The sequence below is a fragment of the Oxyura jamaicensis genome, chromosome Z, assembly GCF_011077185.1.
Source record: "Oxyura jamaicensis isolate SHBP4307 breed ruddy duck chromosome Z, BPBGC_Ojam_1.0, whole genome shotgun sequence".
NCBI classification, from domain to species: domain Eukaryota; kingdom Metazoa; phylum Chordata; class Aves; order Anseriformes; family Anatidae; genus Oxyura; species Oxyura jamaicensis.
Genome location: NC_048926.1, coordinates 59,559,127 through 59,573,693, shown reverse-complemented (window position 1 = coordinate 59,573,693; position 14,567 = coordinate 59,559,127). Strand labels below are relative to the sequence as shown.

The following is a 14,567-nucleotide window of genomic DNA, read 5'->3' as shown; positions in this document are numbered from 1 at the left end:
GGGGTGGGTGAGTACTTCTCATAAGGAGAATGCCATTTCATTATACCATTGCCTTACAATATCAAAAGGAAATCTGCAAGTCTGGTTAAAAATTGTAGGTTCCTTGGACTCCCTGTGAGATGCATTAAAATAAATGCAATCAGTAGCCCTGTTGGCATCTGAAATTTGACATGCTGTGTTGTTTTCTTGTTTATTTTAAACACATTCCTTTCATAATAGTCCATATTATATGATAAGTGCTTTACGCAAGAAGGCTAATTTGTAAATTGCTTTGAATAAGAGTTATATAGCTATGGTATCTCTATGGATGGTAATGTCCATTAAATTATTTGTATTTTACTGTGAGCTTTTGTATGTTATTTTTAGATATTACTTGCTGAATCATTTATTATTTTTCAGTAAAATACCATCTCCCTTCTTCCCTTATGGAGTATAGCTATTAAAGTATAGAAAAGGAAAAACACTTAATTATGAAATTACTTTCTTTGATCTATGCAGTTGTAATCGTAGTCCTTTTGCTATCTTCATTTTTTTAATTTTTAATGGTATTTACTGCAATAAATAGGGAATTCTGTCATTTTATTTCTTGTCCTATTTCCAATGTGACATGAGAGACTTTTCACTAGTTAAGGAGCCTGTCCTCCGCGTGGAAGAGCAAAATTTGTAATATTGTAATTTCTTCCTTTCCTGTCTTAAAGCGAGTATTCATCTCATTACTTGTTATGTGGTGACTGTAAATAGAACCCACATAAACAGAGTTGAACTGATTCCAGAATTAAATTAATTTTGGTGGATTGGGCAGACAAAGATTCTGTGATTTATACAGGAAAAATTGGAGAATCTTTCATTTGTATGCTTGTGGGAGAGGAAGAGATGCTAAATCTGTAAATAGTGTCTATGAAATGCCATAGGATGGAAGTATCTTGGAGGTGGGTTTTGGTTTTGTACCCACTTACAGCATGTGCACTAGCAATTCTAAGGTATGTTGTGGGGACAGCTGGTTATACAGCAGCTGATGATCTCTGCTTCATGAAGCCATATTGTATTTCAATTGTATATTTTTTTGTATGGCTAACATGAATAGATTTAACTTTCAAAAGCAAGGATAATTCCATGAACATCATAAGCAAATACTGTGGGGTTTTTAGATATTTTTTTTTTTTTTTAACAGCATAGAATGTACTGTTTGTAAACATTATATTACATTTCCAACTGCAGTTAGAGCTTCTCCTCTCATTAAAGTTAGATGGTAATTCTCTGAAACTCTGAGAAATGGTTTAAATAGAAAACTTATATCAAAGAACTGTGTGATTTTATAATTCTTCTAAATGTCTAAAGTGTCTCACTTCTTTAAGAGATGGTTATTTTTATCACATTATTTGAAAAAAAACAACTACTTTTTCTGTTATATTTACTAACTCCTAAAATAAATGTGATATCAAGGGATACATCCTATTTTTCCTTAATATTTCTGGATGATTATGTAGGTAAATACCAGATATTTTCTGTCTTTGTATCCGTATTAGCCTTAGAGGTTACAATGCCTGTTTTACCACTATAATATTTATTAGTGCTAGTAGGTATTACAGGCCTGTGTTATTGATTGTATTGCATTCCAGGACTATGCTTTTGCCTTGGCAAGAAGAAAGGATTTGGGGGTTTGGTTAGAAAAGTCATCCTTTTTATGAGCGTTTTGTCTTGCTTTGGCTTTCATATCACTTTGTTTCACCAAGACATTTTTAGACATAATGAAGAATCGGACAAACATGTATCCCTATAGCATACCAAACAAAAAGCACATAGTTAGTATTTTCTGTAGAAATGGTACAAAGAGGGTGGTAGTACACTCGTGCTACTTTGTTGCTTTATGAATGCGCAACAGCTTTCATAAGCAAGAATCTGTCAGGAGCAGTGACTGCTGAGTTGGTACTGCATCATAGCAGTGAGTGTTGCCAACGTTTGTATTCAAACTTCTTACCTGAAATAAAAATACATATATTAAGAGAGTAGTGTATCTGTTTTGCCCATGACGATGATTTGACAACAGAGCTAGCTTCTGGTATGGTAAAGATCGTGGTGGTGCTTTTAATGAAAGGAACGTGTATTTGTCAGATACTTAAGGAATCAAAACAAAGTGGTTTATTTGACTAGATAGACTATCAAAAGGTAAGTGTGAAAGTTTACCAGAGTACTGAACAAAACGAAACGGTTAATGTTTTTGTATGAAAAAGGAAAAAGTTATTGGAATAAAGCAAAAGGTAGACTAAGGGCGTTTCATAGTTCACAGGCATAAAGACCTAAGTAGTTTAAGAGTTGTCGGTGAACAAGGTCATTCTTTCAGATCATAATGGTGCTCTTCTGGGTCTGTCTTAGAAGGGAAAAAGTATGAGTGCAAGGCACATGTTACCTGACTATGTGATGTGAAATAATCTTCCAGCCCCTTTAGAAGCCTTGAAATTGTAATAGAATAAACTGATAAATGTGCCAGAGGACATTAATTTTAATGGGAATGTATAAAATCAAATTGCAGAGAGAGAAAATAAAAGTGAATTTCTTTACAAAAAGATTTTAAATGGGAATGGGTTCTCTTATGTTAGAGTGAACAATAAAGGCTTTGAATAATCTGGTTTTGTGTTGTTCTTCTACTCAATACACACAATAGAAAATATGCTAATATGGCTGTGGTGGGAGGAGGTAATGCAAAGTCATTTTCTGCCAAAGAATGGACAAATACTTGACTGATGCATTTCTTACACAAGGAAGAAAGGTGAGGTGAATAGACCAATAAACTGTGGAGCTATTTTGCAGTTACTTGGAAATATTTTCTTCCTTTGTGTTCAGAATTATACTAAGTGAAAAAAAATAAAATATATTTCTTAGCATGTGAACGCATGTCTTTTGGGTACAATATATGAATTAGAAAAGAGGCTCAGGATATTATTTCAAATACTTAGAAGTCATTTTGCATTCTTTTTTAAAAATATGCTGAACAACTCTTAATTTCCCATAAACTTTTGTGTACATACAGTATTTCTGATGTATAGTTTTCATTAGATCATTTGTAATACTGTGGCACCGTTTGCCTGCAAATAAATATATATTTTTTTCTGAAATTGGAATGGTTGTCAGATTGTGTATAAATGCTGTTTGTTGTAAAAGTGTATTTTTGTTCTGGAAGCAGTATTCTGCCAATCCAGAAGAAGCACGTTTTGATGATAAAATTCATCTTTCAGTATAAAGGCAATATTTTATAAGCTGAAGAATTGCTTTAACAATTTTATTTTAGCTCTGCAACAAATGAATTAGATTGTGTTGATAGCCACGTGCAATATAAGGGTCTTCAAACTGTACTTGATTAAATTGTGAGTTAATTAATGTGGAATTGGAGATTATTTATATTGAGAATTGAGATTTTCTTTCTAACCCAGCTATTTAAACCAGTTTGAAAATAGCAGTTGTCTATGGCTATTTATTATTTCAAACTTAATATGTTCCAAGTGTGTTGTTTTGCCCAGTATTAATTAATTCCGGGGATAAAATAGATCAAAACAGGGAGAGGAACTCATCTGTTTCAATGGCTGTCATCAGTAAGGAGAAGAGAATAGTACTAACGTGGTGGTAGCTTTGTGCCACAAAGCTGGAAGGAGTACCTTGTACTGCCCTTGACTAAGGTTATTAGACTTCTATATCTAAAAACTAAGTTAGATGAATTAGCACAAGCCTATAAAAATTCTTCCTATTATCAAGATAAAATAGGAACACTATTCTTTATAGCCAGTTGTTCAAACCTCTTTAAAATGGGGAAAATCATTAAATCCAAATACATTAAATCCAAATACATTCTAAAAAGATAACCTGATAAAATTTTAAGCTAATTATTCAACTGAGTATGCAGTCCTTTTTGTGTTTTGATGTTGTTGTTGGTTTTGATACTTAGAGTATTTCAAAATAGTTAGTAGAATGTAGTTGATGAAGCCAGCTGGTGAATGTTAACAAAGAAACAAAAAGTGAAAGTACTCTTTTCAACTCTTAATGCTAGTTCATATACTTTTGCCTATCTTCTCCTCTTATATGATGTAGAAACTCCTAAGCTAAGATATAACGATGAAAGAAAGGACAGCAACACAATCTTTTTCACTCTTTCCTCCTCTCAGAATTGAGGGTGGGGTAACAATTGCACAGCATTGCATAGAGCCTTATCCAGAGAGTGTCCGATGGGGTAGCCAAGGGTGCACAGGGTTGAAACTCCAGGCAGATCCCCAATTCTGATCCCAGAATGAGGCATCCCTCGGGTCAGTGCTTCATGGATACTAGGCAGAAGGCACACTGGAGTTCTGACAGACCCTGTATTTTGCTATGCTGCTTCAGGTAGCTAAGGCCTCCTGTGAATTCATGCTTCAATTATTGTATTAATCTTGTGTACTATAAAGTGTTGCTCTGATGGAATAGCTCATATCATAAGGTTCACCTGAATAAGTAGGAGTTTCCAGGCTCTGCTTCTGTATCTCGTGCTTACATTTCAGCTTTAATGGTGAAAGCTGTTTCAAGAAACATCCCTTTCAGTTAATAATTAAACAATTTTTTATTGCTGTTAGTAAGGAGCAGTATTCTATTTAATGAAACACTGCACATTTGTATTAAGTTTTCATAATAGAAACCAACATTATAAGCCTGGTTATTAAAATATTGAAAATATAATCTAAACACTACAAGTATATATTAAAAAACAGGGTTAATTTCCTTTTCAGTTCAATTGTTCTTCTCATAGATAATAGAAATATTTAAATTTCTTTATTTTGCATGTTCATAGAAGTTGGTAATGCTTTTAAAGTCTCCCCTTACAACTGCAACTTAGAGGTGAAAGTTGTGGAATTTCTTTTTTAATAAAGAAAATGGTTAAATTTATCCACACTGAATGTGAATGTATTGTATGTCCAGCAGGAATTAGTTAAGATGACCCATGCCTTGCTGCTGTTCACTAAGGAAATTTGGATGTCCTGAAAACTTTACTAGGATGACAGATTATTTGTGCCTTATTTTTGTCAGTGTTCTGTAATGGTACTAAAGGATCAATAAGTAAATGTATTCTTGCCAATAATTACTTCTTCAGAGCCTTTATGACAAATATCATTTAAATCACAGCATCACAGAATGGTTGAGGTTGGAAGAGACCTCTGCAGGTCATGTGGTTCAACCCCTCTGCTGAAGAAGGGACACCCAGACCCTCTTGTCCAGGTGGCTTCGGATTATCTCCAAGGAGGGCAACTCCACAGTCTCTCTGGGCAATCTGTATATGTTCAGAGGGAATCTTGAAGTTCCTGAGTTTCAGTTTTTGCCTCTTGCTCTGTCACTGAGCACCACTGAAAAGAGCTTGGCTCTGTCCTCTTTGCACCCTCCTTTCAGGTATCTGTAGACATCTATGAGATCCCCCTCTTCTCAAGGCTGAACAGTCCCAGCTCTCTCAGCCTTTCCTCATAGAAAAGGTGCTCGAGTACCTTAATCATTTTTGTGGCCCTTCATTGGATTCTCTCCATTATGTACCATGTCTCTCTTGTACTAGGGACCCCAGAACAGGAACCATCACTCCAGGTTTGGCCTCTAGTGCTGAATAGAGGGGAAGGATCACCTCCTTAGACCTGCTGGCAGTACTTTTCCCTGGTGCAGCCCAGAATACCATTGGCCTTTTCCAGATGGCTTTTGAAGATCTCCAAGGATGGAGACCCCTACCTCTCTGGGCAACCTATTCCAGTGCTCTGTCATCCCTACAGTAATGGATTGCTTCCTAATGTTCAGACAGAACTTCCTATGTTGAAAGTATCCCCTTGGGCCTCCTCTTCTCCACGCTGAACAGTCACAGCTCTCTCAGCCTCTCCTCATAGAAGTGGTGCTCTAGTACATTGCCCATCTTGGTAGCCCTCAGTTTGTCTCTTTCCAGTGTGCCTAGATCGCTTTCGGAGTGGGGAATCCAGAACCAGACACAGCACTCGAGGTACAACCTCACCAATGGCTGAGTAGAGGGGAATCAATGCTCTTTACCTTCTGGTGACTCTTTTTCTAATGCAGCCCATTAGCCATCTTTGTGGCAAGGGTGCAACATTGCTGACTCATGTTCAGCTTATAGCCTACCAGTACTCTCAGGTCTTTATCTGCAGAGCTGCTTTCCAGCTGGGTGGCTCCCAGCATGTCCTGGTGCCTGGGGCTGTTCTTCCACAGGTAAAAGACTCTACACTTCTTCCTTGTTGAACTTCACGAGATTCTTGTCAGCCCACCTATCCAGCCTGTTAATGTCCCTCTGGATGGCTGGATGGCCCTCTGGTGAGTCAGCAACTCCCCACTGTTTCATGTCATCTGGAAATTTACTGAAGGTGTGCAATTTACATTGCACTGGGCAATTTACATTGCCCAGATTGTTAACGAAGTTAAACAAGACTGGACCCAGTACTGACCCCTGGGGTACTCCACTCATTGGGTTCCAACAAGACTTTGCACTGCTGACTGCACTCTCTACGTCTAGCTCTTCTGTAAGTTTTCAGTCCACCTCACTTTCTGCTCATCCACGCCATACTTCAACAGCTTCTCTATGAAGGGACAGTGTAAAGGCCTTACTAGAGTCCAGGAAGACAATCTCCCCCCTCATCCATCAGGCTGGTGATTTCATTACAGAATCTTAACAGGTTGGTCAGGTGTGACTTTCCCTTGGTGAATCCATGCAGACTAGTCCTGATGATTTTCTTCTCCTTCCTGTGCTTCTCAGTGATCTTGGAAATGGCTCCCAGGATGAGTCTTTTCATCACTTTTCCAGGTATCGAGGTGAGGCTGACTAGTAGTTCCCTGGGACCTCTTGCCCTTCTTGAAGATAGGAGTGATAGCTGTCTTGCTCCAGTCTTCTGGCATTTCTTCTACTTGCCACAATCGAGTAAAGATTATAGAGTGTCATGACAGTCACATCTGGCAGCTCCTTTGGTACTTATGGGTGCCTCCCATTTGGATTCATGGACTTGTGAATATCCAATTTGCTTAATTATTGCTTAAGCACATGATCCTCGTACACTAAATGTACATCTTCCGTGCTCCATCCTTTCAGCGTGGCCTCTGAGAGCTGGGATTCCTGAAGGCCAGTCTTGCCGGAGCCCTAGGATTCTGTCTGTGGTTACTCTATCAGTGGATACTTTAAGTATTACAGTCTGCTGTAGAAATGAATTTTAAAATGAAATTGAATTTGTGTTTCAATTCAAAAGTGTATGAATTCAGAATTTTGTTAGCAATTATTTACTCATGGACTATGAAGGTATAACACGTCTATCTATGTATATATATATGTTTCAGTTGCAGCATAAGTTTCCTGGATTCTAATTTGAAGTGTAATATCATGATCTGTTTGACCCTTTATTAAAAAGTAACTTTAAAATGTTCAGAAAAGAGACAACAGCATCTTTCCCTGCGTGGCAAAGACACATTTCTTTGTATGCACCATCATGTAGCCATATGCTGCTTTTTGTATGTATTTTTGTGTGAGTAATTAAGCTTACCTGAAAGCTCATGTGGACGGTGGACATTGTTTAAGTAAGGGATATAAAACAGTTTTGGAGGGCCTGGCCACATTCTTCCTGCAGGGAGATTTCTGAGTGGATTATATGTGCGCCTTTACGTCTGTAGTATAGCAAGAAAGTCTGTACTATAGAAGGAAAGTCTGTAGTATAGAAGTAAAGCAACAAAGTTTTGGGACTGATTTAGCAGATGTGCTATTAGTAAGCCTCTCTCCGAACTTACCAAATATAAAGCTGAATTCCAGTGAGTCCTTTCTGACCCTTCTTTTCTTCCCAGGCACAGTTAAGAGTGGTTAAGCTGGTGTCTGTTGAAGACAGGTAAAGATTCATGGAGTAGGGCATTGGGAGTAAATGAGTTTCATCTACCATTAGTGCTGACTTGTTCAAGGCACACTTGGATGTTACATTCATGGCAGACCACCTGTATACGTAGATGACAGCGTATTTTACTCTACTAGAGTTTATCTTGGTGTCTTTGTACTGAAAATATATATATATATTGCAAACTGTTATGTATGTATTTTATGTGAAAAATGCACATTTAGGTGTACTTGCAACACGTGTTTGAATGAGAGAACAAGGTGTCCATTCTGGGTCAGTTAGAACTTTTATTCCTCTTTTTCATTTCAATTATTCTGTATCAGCTTCTCTAGGTTTTTATTAATTGCTGGGCATTTTAGTTGGAATGTAAGTAGCCTGTTGTACCTCAAACTTCATTTTTGAATTATCATCCTTTCTTTAGAACTGTTTGGTGTTGCTGCTTCAGTTATGGAATGTAAAATAAACTAATACTTATAGAATTTAATGCACAATAGCCAGAATATTGAATTTATATAAAACAATACAGAACTGGAATTCATATATAATAGGCTGTAATACGTAAAAAGAAAATGATTAAACCATATCTCACTTATCGTAGATCTTTTTAACAGGAGCAAAATCCGTGCCATTAGTTCCAGCCCAGTGTATTTCCCATTCACAATGCTTTAGTGCATAACTTATAAATCTCTCCTCATCATCCTATATTACTTTTTCAAACCAAGACTAACATGAAGCAAGACAGGGTGAATGAAAGTCAATGAAGGTCGACTAGACAATCAGATTATTAAAGATTCTTGGAAGAACAGTACTGTGATCTCTCAAAGAATTAGCTGTGAATTTCTGCATTCTCACTGATAAGGTACACTTCTGTAGACTGCAGGATAATGTCTTTGGTAATGTGTTTTCAGATTATACTAGTTTAATCTGTTCAAATAGTATGTCTGAATGTCAGTTCAGTACTTGGAAATACTTGGTAGGTTGCAGAAGCCATATTTCACTTACTTACCCTCTCTCCAGAGTGGTAAGGAGGAAAATGTAGTATACAGTTACATACTGCATTATCAACAGAGTTAAGATTGCATAATCATTGCATATATATTATTGGTAATTTTCTGTGCATTTTTTTCCATCTGTCACTGATCATTCATTTTGCAGAATATTTCAACTCTTGGGAGGTTAAAACACATCTGTACAGTGAAAGAGGTTGCCATTCCTGGGACCTATTTACTGTAGAAACAGTGAACTGCTCTGCATGTTTGAATATAAAAGCTCAAATATGTGTATCAGTGCTAGACACTGCAGATGATAAAACAGAAAACAACCTAACTAAGCAGAAGGACACAGTTTTCAACCATAAAAACCTATTTTAGCTTTAAATTTATCTTTGTTATTTCTATTCCAGATCTGTCTGGAACTTAGCTACTTTTTTCTCCCCTGTAGGGATCAGTCTAATGAAAGATCGTAACTCTACCTACAAAGCTTGTTTTATTATGTTTTTGGAACCATATATAAATAATGACAGGTTGGATTCAGTCATCAAGTACTCTAACTGAACAGTAGGTCAGCATGCTTGATTATGGTGCTCCATGTTTGTTTATATGTAAAGTCTGAACTATTGCATGTTGTCAGTCACCTGCAAAAAAAAAACAGACATAGTAGGTTTTTTAGCCCCTTCGTCAGGTACTTAGTTTAAGAAAGTTATCATTAGATGTTTCTATACCTGGTGTGAAGAATGGCATGATGAGTCGGGAGGGTCAGGCTCTGTGGGTTCTGTGTTAGGAAAAGGTTCTGCACCCAGAGGGTGGTCGGGCACTGGGACAGGCTCCCCAGGGCAGTGGTCACAGCACCGGGCTGCCGGAGTTCAAGAAGTGTTTGGATAACACTCTCAGACACATGGTCTGATTTTTTGTGTGGAGCCCGGAGTTGGACTCGGTGATCCTTACGGGTCCCTTCCAGTTTGGGATACTCTTTGGTTCTGTGATTCTCTGATACTATTTCATATTTTTATGAGAAGACACTGTTCTTGTGAAACTGCAAGTTTGTATGTGTACCTATATAAACATATGCATTATATATTTATATATATATACACAGAAATAAGTATGTTTATTTTAGCTCCTAATTAATACTGTCACAAAAAAGTGCAGTTATGTGTGAAGAGTAGCTAACCAAACAGAATATTTACTGATCTTCATTACAGGCTGGCTGGCTGGGAATCCTATTAAAATACAAATTACTATAAATGACGCTGGGTCTGAAAAAGAAGGATGATATTCATAGATACTGGTATAGTAAAGAATGCTGACTGTGAGATTACAGTGCTGACTGGGAAATTTTTACAATGTTTCCTAATAGATCTTGAAGTCACCTCCAACAGGTGGTGGGTTTTGAACAGCTGACAGGAAGGGATGGGATCTGTTATTGAAATGAGCCTGAAGACCTCAACAGTTTCAATGCACTGCTATTTTATTTATAAGTAAAGATTTAAGAACAGAAATTCCATTTGCAATAGCAAAATGCCTGACAAAAGTTGTGACTTCAACCACAGGAAATGTAAAGCATATTCAGATAACATCGCAATACATTTGACAGGTTGCAAATAATTTTTGTAAACTGGGAAGATCATGAGGCTTACGAGTTAATGAATAGAGAGGTAAAAATGTTTTTCTGACCAGATAGATGCTGGATATCCAACAAGCACTGGAAATGTTGACTACTAGTCTCTATGCTATTTAATACTCATAATCTGCTGTCACTAATTTTTACCCAAACTATTTTTTCATAAATGTTGTTTTGGATGCTGCGAATTCCACACTACACACAGAAGATACTTTAAGATGTAGTAATTCTATTATTTGCAATCACAATATCACCTCTAAAGTCTTCATGCACCCAAATAATATCAGCTATATGAAATAAATTATTTGTATTTTAAAGGTTTAACTTCTGTTATAAATTTGTCATGTTAGGCATTTATGCTATTGATTGTTCATTAATTCACTTCCTTGCTAGCTAGGGCAAACCTGTCTGAAACAGCGAATCATACTCTCGGTAAAGAGAGGAGGATAATATTGTAAAAGGGTCCTTCTCCTAGCCTGTTAATGGAAGTAGAGGGTTTAGTTTATCTTTAGAAAAGCTAAAGTGTTAGAGAGAATGTATTGAATTTCTGTTTCTCTGTGCCTAATTTAAAACTTTCCTAAGTTGTCAGAAGATTTTTATTTTATTTTTAAAACTACTCTGGTTCTTATTGAATGATAAATAGGGCAAATCTGTCAGTGTTTGATCTCTGGTACTGTTTGTCAAAGGTTTTTAGTAGTTAAAATCTTCAAAATTCTCAAATACTTGGTGTGACAGTCCTCAGATGGGAGGAATATGCAGAGGTGAAGATGTAAGACGTTGTCAGGTCAAAATCAAAGATGAAATTTCTTACTACACTGTTTTTTAGAGTGATGTCAGTAGACATTAGACATAGGTTTATGCAGAAAATACATGGCCACTACCCAGTTTACAGTTGATTCTATATAACTGTCCCCTTTTCCCTTCCTTTTGGCCTATTTTCAGCTTTATTGGTTTCTAAATACCTACCTCTCCAAAGACTTGCCTTATATCTATAGTTGGAAGATGTGCAATAAAAAAAAAAAAATCTTTAGTCATTAAGAAATCATTCCTTTGAGAAACTGCATTGGACCTATATAAACCACTCCAATAACCCCAGATCGGTGCAGTTTAAATATAGTGTTGTACCTATGATCTTGTTGGTGGTCTCCTTTATCTCTGGGCTATCTTTTAAAAATTTATCTTGCCAGAGTCTCACCAAGGTCACCATAAGTTGCCAGCATGCAGGTAAGTAACAAGCTAGTCAGGCAAGTTGGAACTGTGGATAAAGATGATACATAGCACAGCAGGAATATTGTTCCTGTGTTTGTGTTCACCTGAGGCTCAGTGGTGGACTAGATATTTCAAAATTTGTTTTGCTTCTGAGTTCTGTGATAACAAGACAATGTTCTTGCACACGCAGAATGCCCTCAGGTATTCAGGACTTACAGTGAGACATTCCTGTGCAGTTTGGCTGGAAAGTGCACGTTTTATCACAAAATCAGAATAGAATTTGCATTTCTGTCATTGCACTGGGAATATATACTGCTCAGAAAAGAAAAAAAAGAAAACTTGTTGAAAGGAAGAGATATGCAGATGTCTTAAATGTATCCAGATCAATTTTACATTCTTCACAAAGTTCACAAAATGTTGTTCGAGTCTACCTACAAAACATTACATTTGTTCAATAGTTAGTGTTTCATAGTTATTAAATCTTATTAGACACATGTAATTGCACGAATAGTTGTAGAAATACATACATATCTCATTAACAAGCTAGGTAACAACTCCATTCAACTGATAACCAACACAGAATGATATATTGTCATGAGATGCTAGTCTGATGTGGAACACAAAGGCAGTATTATCTTTTTAGTTAATAACTGTTAACAGCTTCCTTTTAGTAAAAATGCTTAGAAGAGGGTTATAAACTTAGGATATGAATTCACATTCTATGCAGAGTCAATGATGCATAGCATGCACAGCATGATTCTGCAGGTTGGCAAAACCAAATTTGTTAGAATTTCAATGTTTGGGTATAATTTATGTGAATAGTGGATAGAATGGTCTCTTGGGTTATCTGCACATTAATAGATTGACAAGAATATCTGAATTTCTGTTGCCATCATTCATTCTTCTTCTATTTGTTCTCCTCCTCCAAGAATATGATCCCCCTTTTCCACGATCCTTCTCCATACATATCTTAGATGTGTGTGCATATCTAATGTTTTCTTTACAACTCTTAAAATAAAAAGTATTAGTGATAACAGTAATTACTTGTTATCACAGAAAGGATTAACGAGCATCTTGCCTGAGTTACAGGGAAAATAGATCGTATTATGTATATGCTCATATCACCTATTCAACTGCCACCTGTGTATCTTTTTCTGTAGGTGACAGATCAGTCAGTGAAAGCATTTGCTGAACATTGTCCTGAGCTGCAGTATGTTGGTTTTATGGGCTGCTCTGTTACATCTAAAGGAGTCATTCACCTCACCAATGTAAGTATCATAGCAACTTTTAACTTGTCATTAGTGTTTCTGACTGTTGCCAAACAATAGGTATGACAGCCAAGGTAAGTTTATACATATGACAAATGACACTGTCACAGGTAGAAACATTACAAGATAAATGAACTTTGCCTGATTTGAACAGATGTTTAGACTTCCCCATGTTAAACCGTATAAACGCATATTCTAGGGATGACACTTTTTCTTAGGTTTAATAATACTGTACAGTCAAGTGACTTTAAAATACCTAGTTACGTTAGACTTTATTGCAAAGTGTTGTGGTGTAGCCCCGGCAGGCAGCCAAGTGACACACAGCTGCTTGCTCGCTCTCCTCAGGTGCAACTGGGGAGAGAATCAGAAAGGTGAAAGTGTGAGAACTTATGGGCTGAAATAAAGACCGTTCACAAGGTAAAGCAAAAGTTGTGTGCACAAGCAAAGCAGAACAAGGAATCTATCTGCTGCTTCCCATCAGCAGGCAGCTGTTCAGCCACTCCCAGGAAAGCAGGGCTCATCATGCAGAACGGTTTCTTTGGAAAACAAACACCACCATTCTGAACGTCCCCTATTCTCCTCCTTATTCCAACTTTTATTGCTGAGCATGACAGAGTAGGGGATGGGACATCACTCTGGCCACCTTGGGCCCACTGTCCTAGCTGTGTCCCCTCCCAGCTCCTGATGCACCCCCAGCCTCCTCGCTGGCAGGGCAGCACCAGAAGCTGAAAAGTCCTTGGCTCTGTGTGAGCACTGTTCCGCAAGAACTAAATCATCAGTGTGTTATCAGCATTATTTTCATCAAAAGTACAGAACAGTGTATTGTGTGAGCCGCTGCAAAGAAAATTAATTCTATTTCTGCCAAAACCATGACACAAACACAACAAAAAAAGTGTAATTGGAAGTTCAAAATTCCTGGTGTGAAAGATTTAGATGTGCCCCTTACTGCAACAGTATGCACATATATTTTGTAAATATATCCATATCTCTATTATAACTTTATATATAGTATGACAATTACATTTTATTTCCTTCTTCTACATAAGAGGAGTGATATGTGGGAGAACTTCCTTGTATGAACCTGTGGAAATTAATAGAAGTGCTCAGTAAAATGAATTATGTGGATGAGGTGAACAAACAGCATATTAGTTAAAATTTACATCTGAAAGTAAATTGAGAGATCATGCAAATGGCAGGGAGAACAGAGGAAAATGCATCTGGCATAGATAAATTAGTATTTAAAGCTAGAACTATATATTAGTATTAAAAAATAAAAATAAAAAAGGGAAAATGGAACTGGTAGAGGTGACTGTAGAAATAGGATTTGAATATGACTGAGATCCAGTAAGCATTGAAATGAATTAACTTGACCTGACTAGAATAAAATAGAGTAGAATAGAACAGAATAGTTCAGACCTTCAAAGATCATTGAGTCATACTGCCTGACTACTTTGGGGACAACCAAAAGTTAAAGCACATCAAAGAGGCCATTGTCCAAATACTTATTGAACACTGACAGATGTTGGGCATCAACCACCTGCTCCAGTGTTTGACTACCCTCAGGGTAAAAAATTTTTTCCTATTGTCCAATCTGAACCATTCC

At 36.9% G+C, this 14,567-nt stretch overlaps 1 protein-coding gene across 1 annotated transcript in view; it reads left to right on the top strand.

Annotated features, from left to right (window-relative positions):
* FBXL17 (F-box and leucine rich repeat protein 17) overlaps positions 1–14,567 on the top strand; it is a gene marked incomplete at its 5' end in the record, with an annotated part of 312,639 nt that overhangs the window by 81,486 nt on the left and 216,586 nt on the right. The window contains one exon of the mRNA XM_035309961.1: positions 12,857–12,964. Coding sequence (XP_035165852.1) covers positions 12,857–12,964 — 108 coding nt within the window. The remainder of the gene's footprint in view (positions 1–12,856; positions 12,965–14,567) is intronic.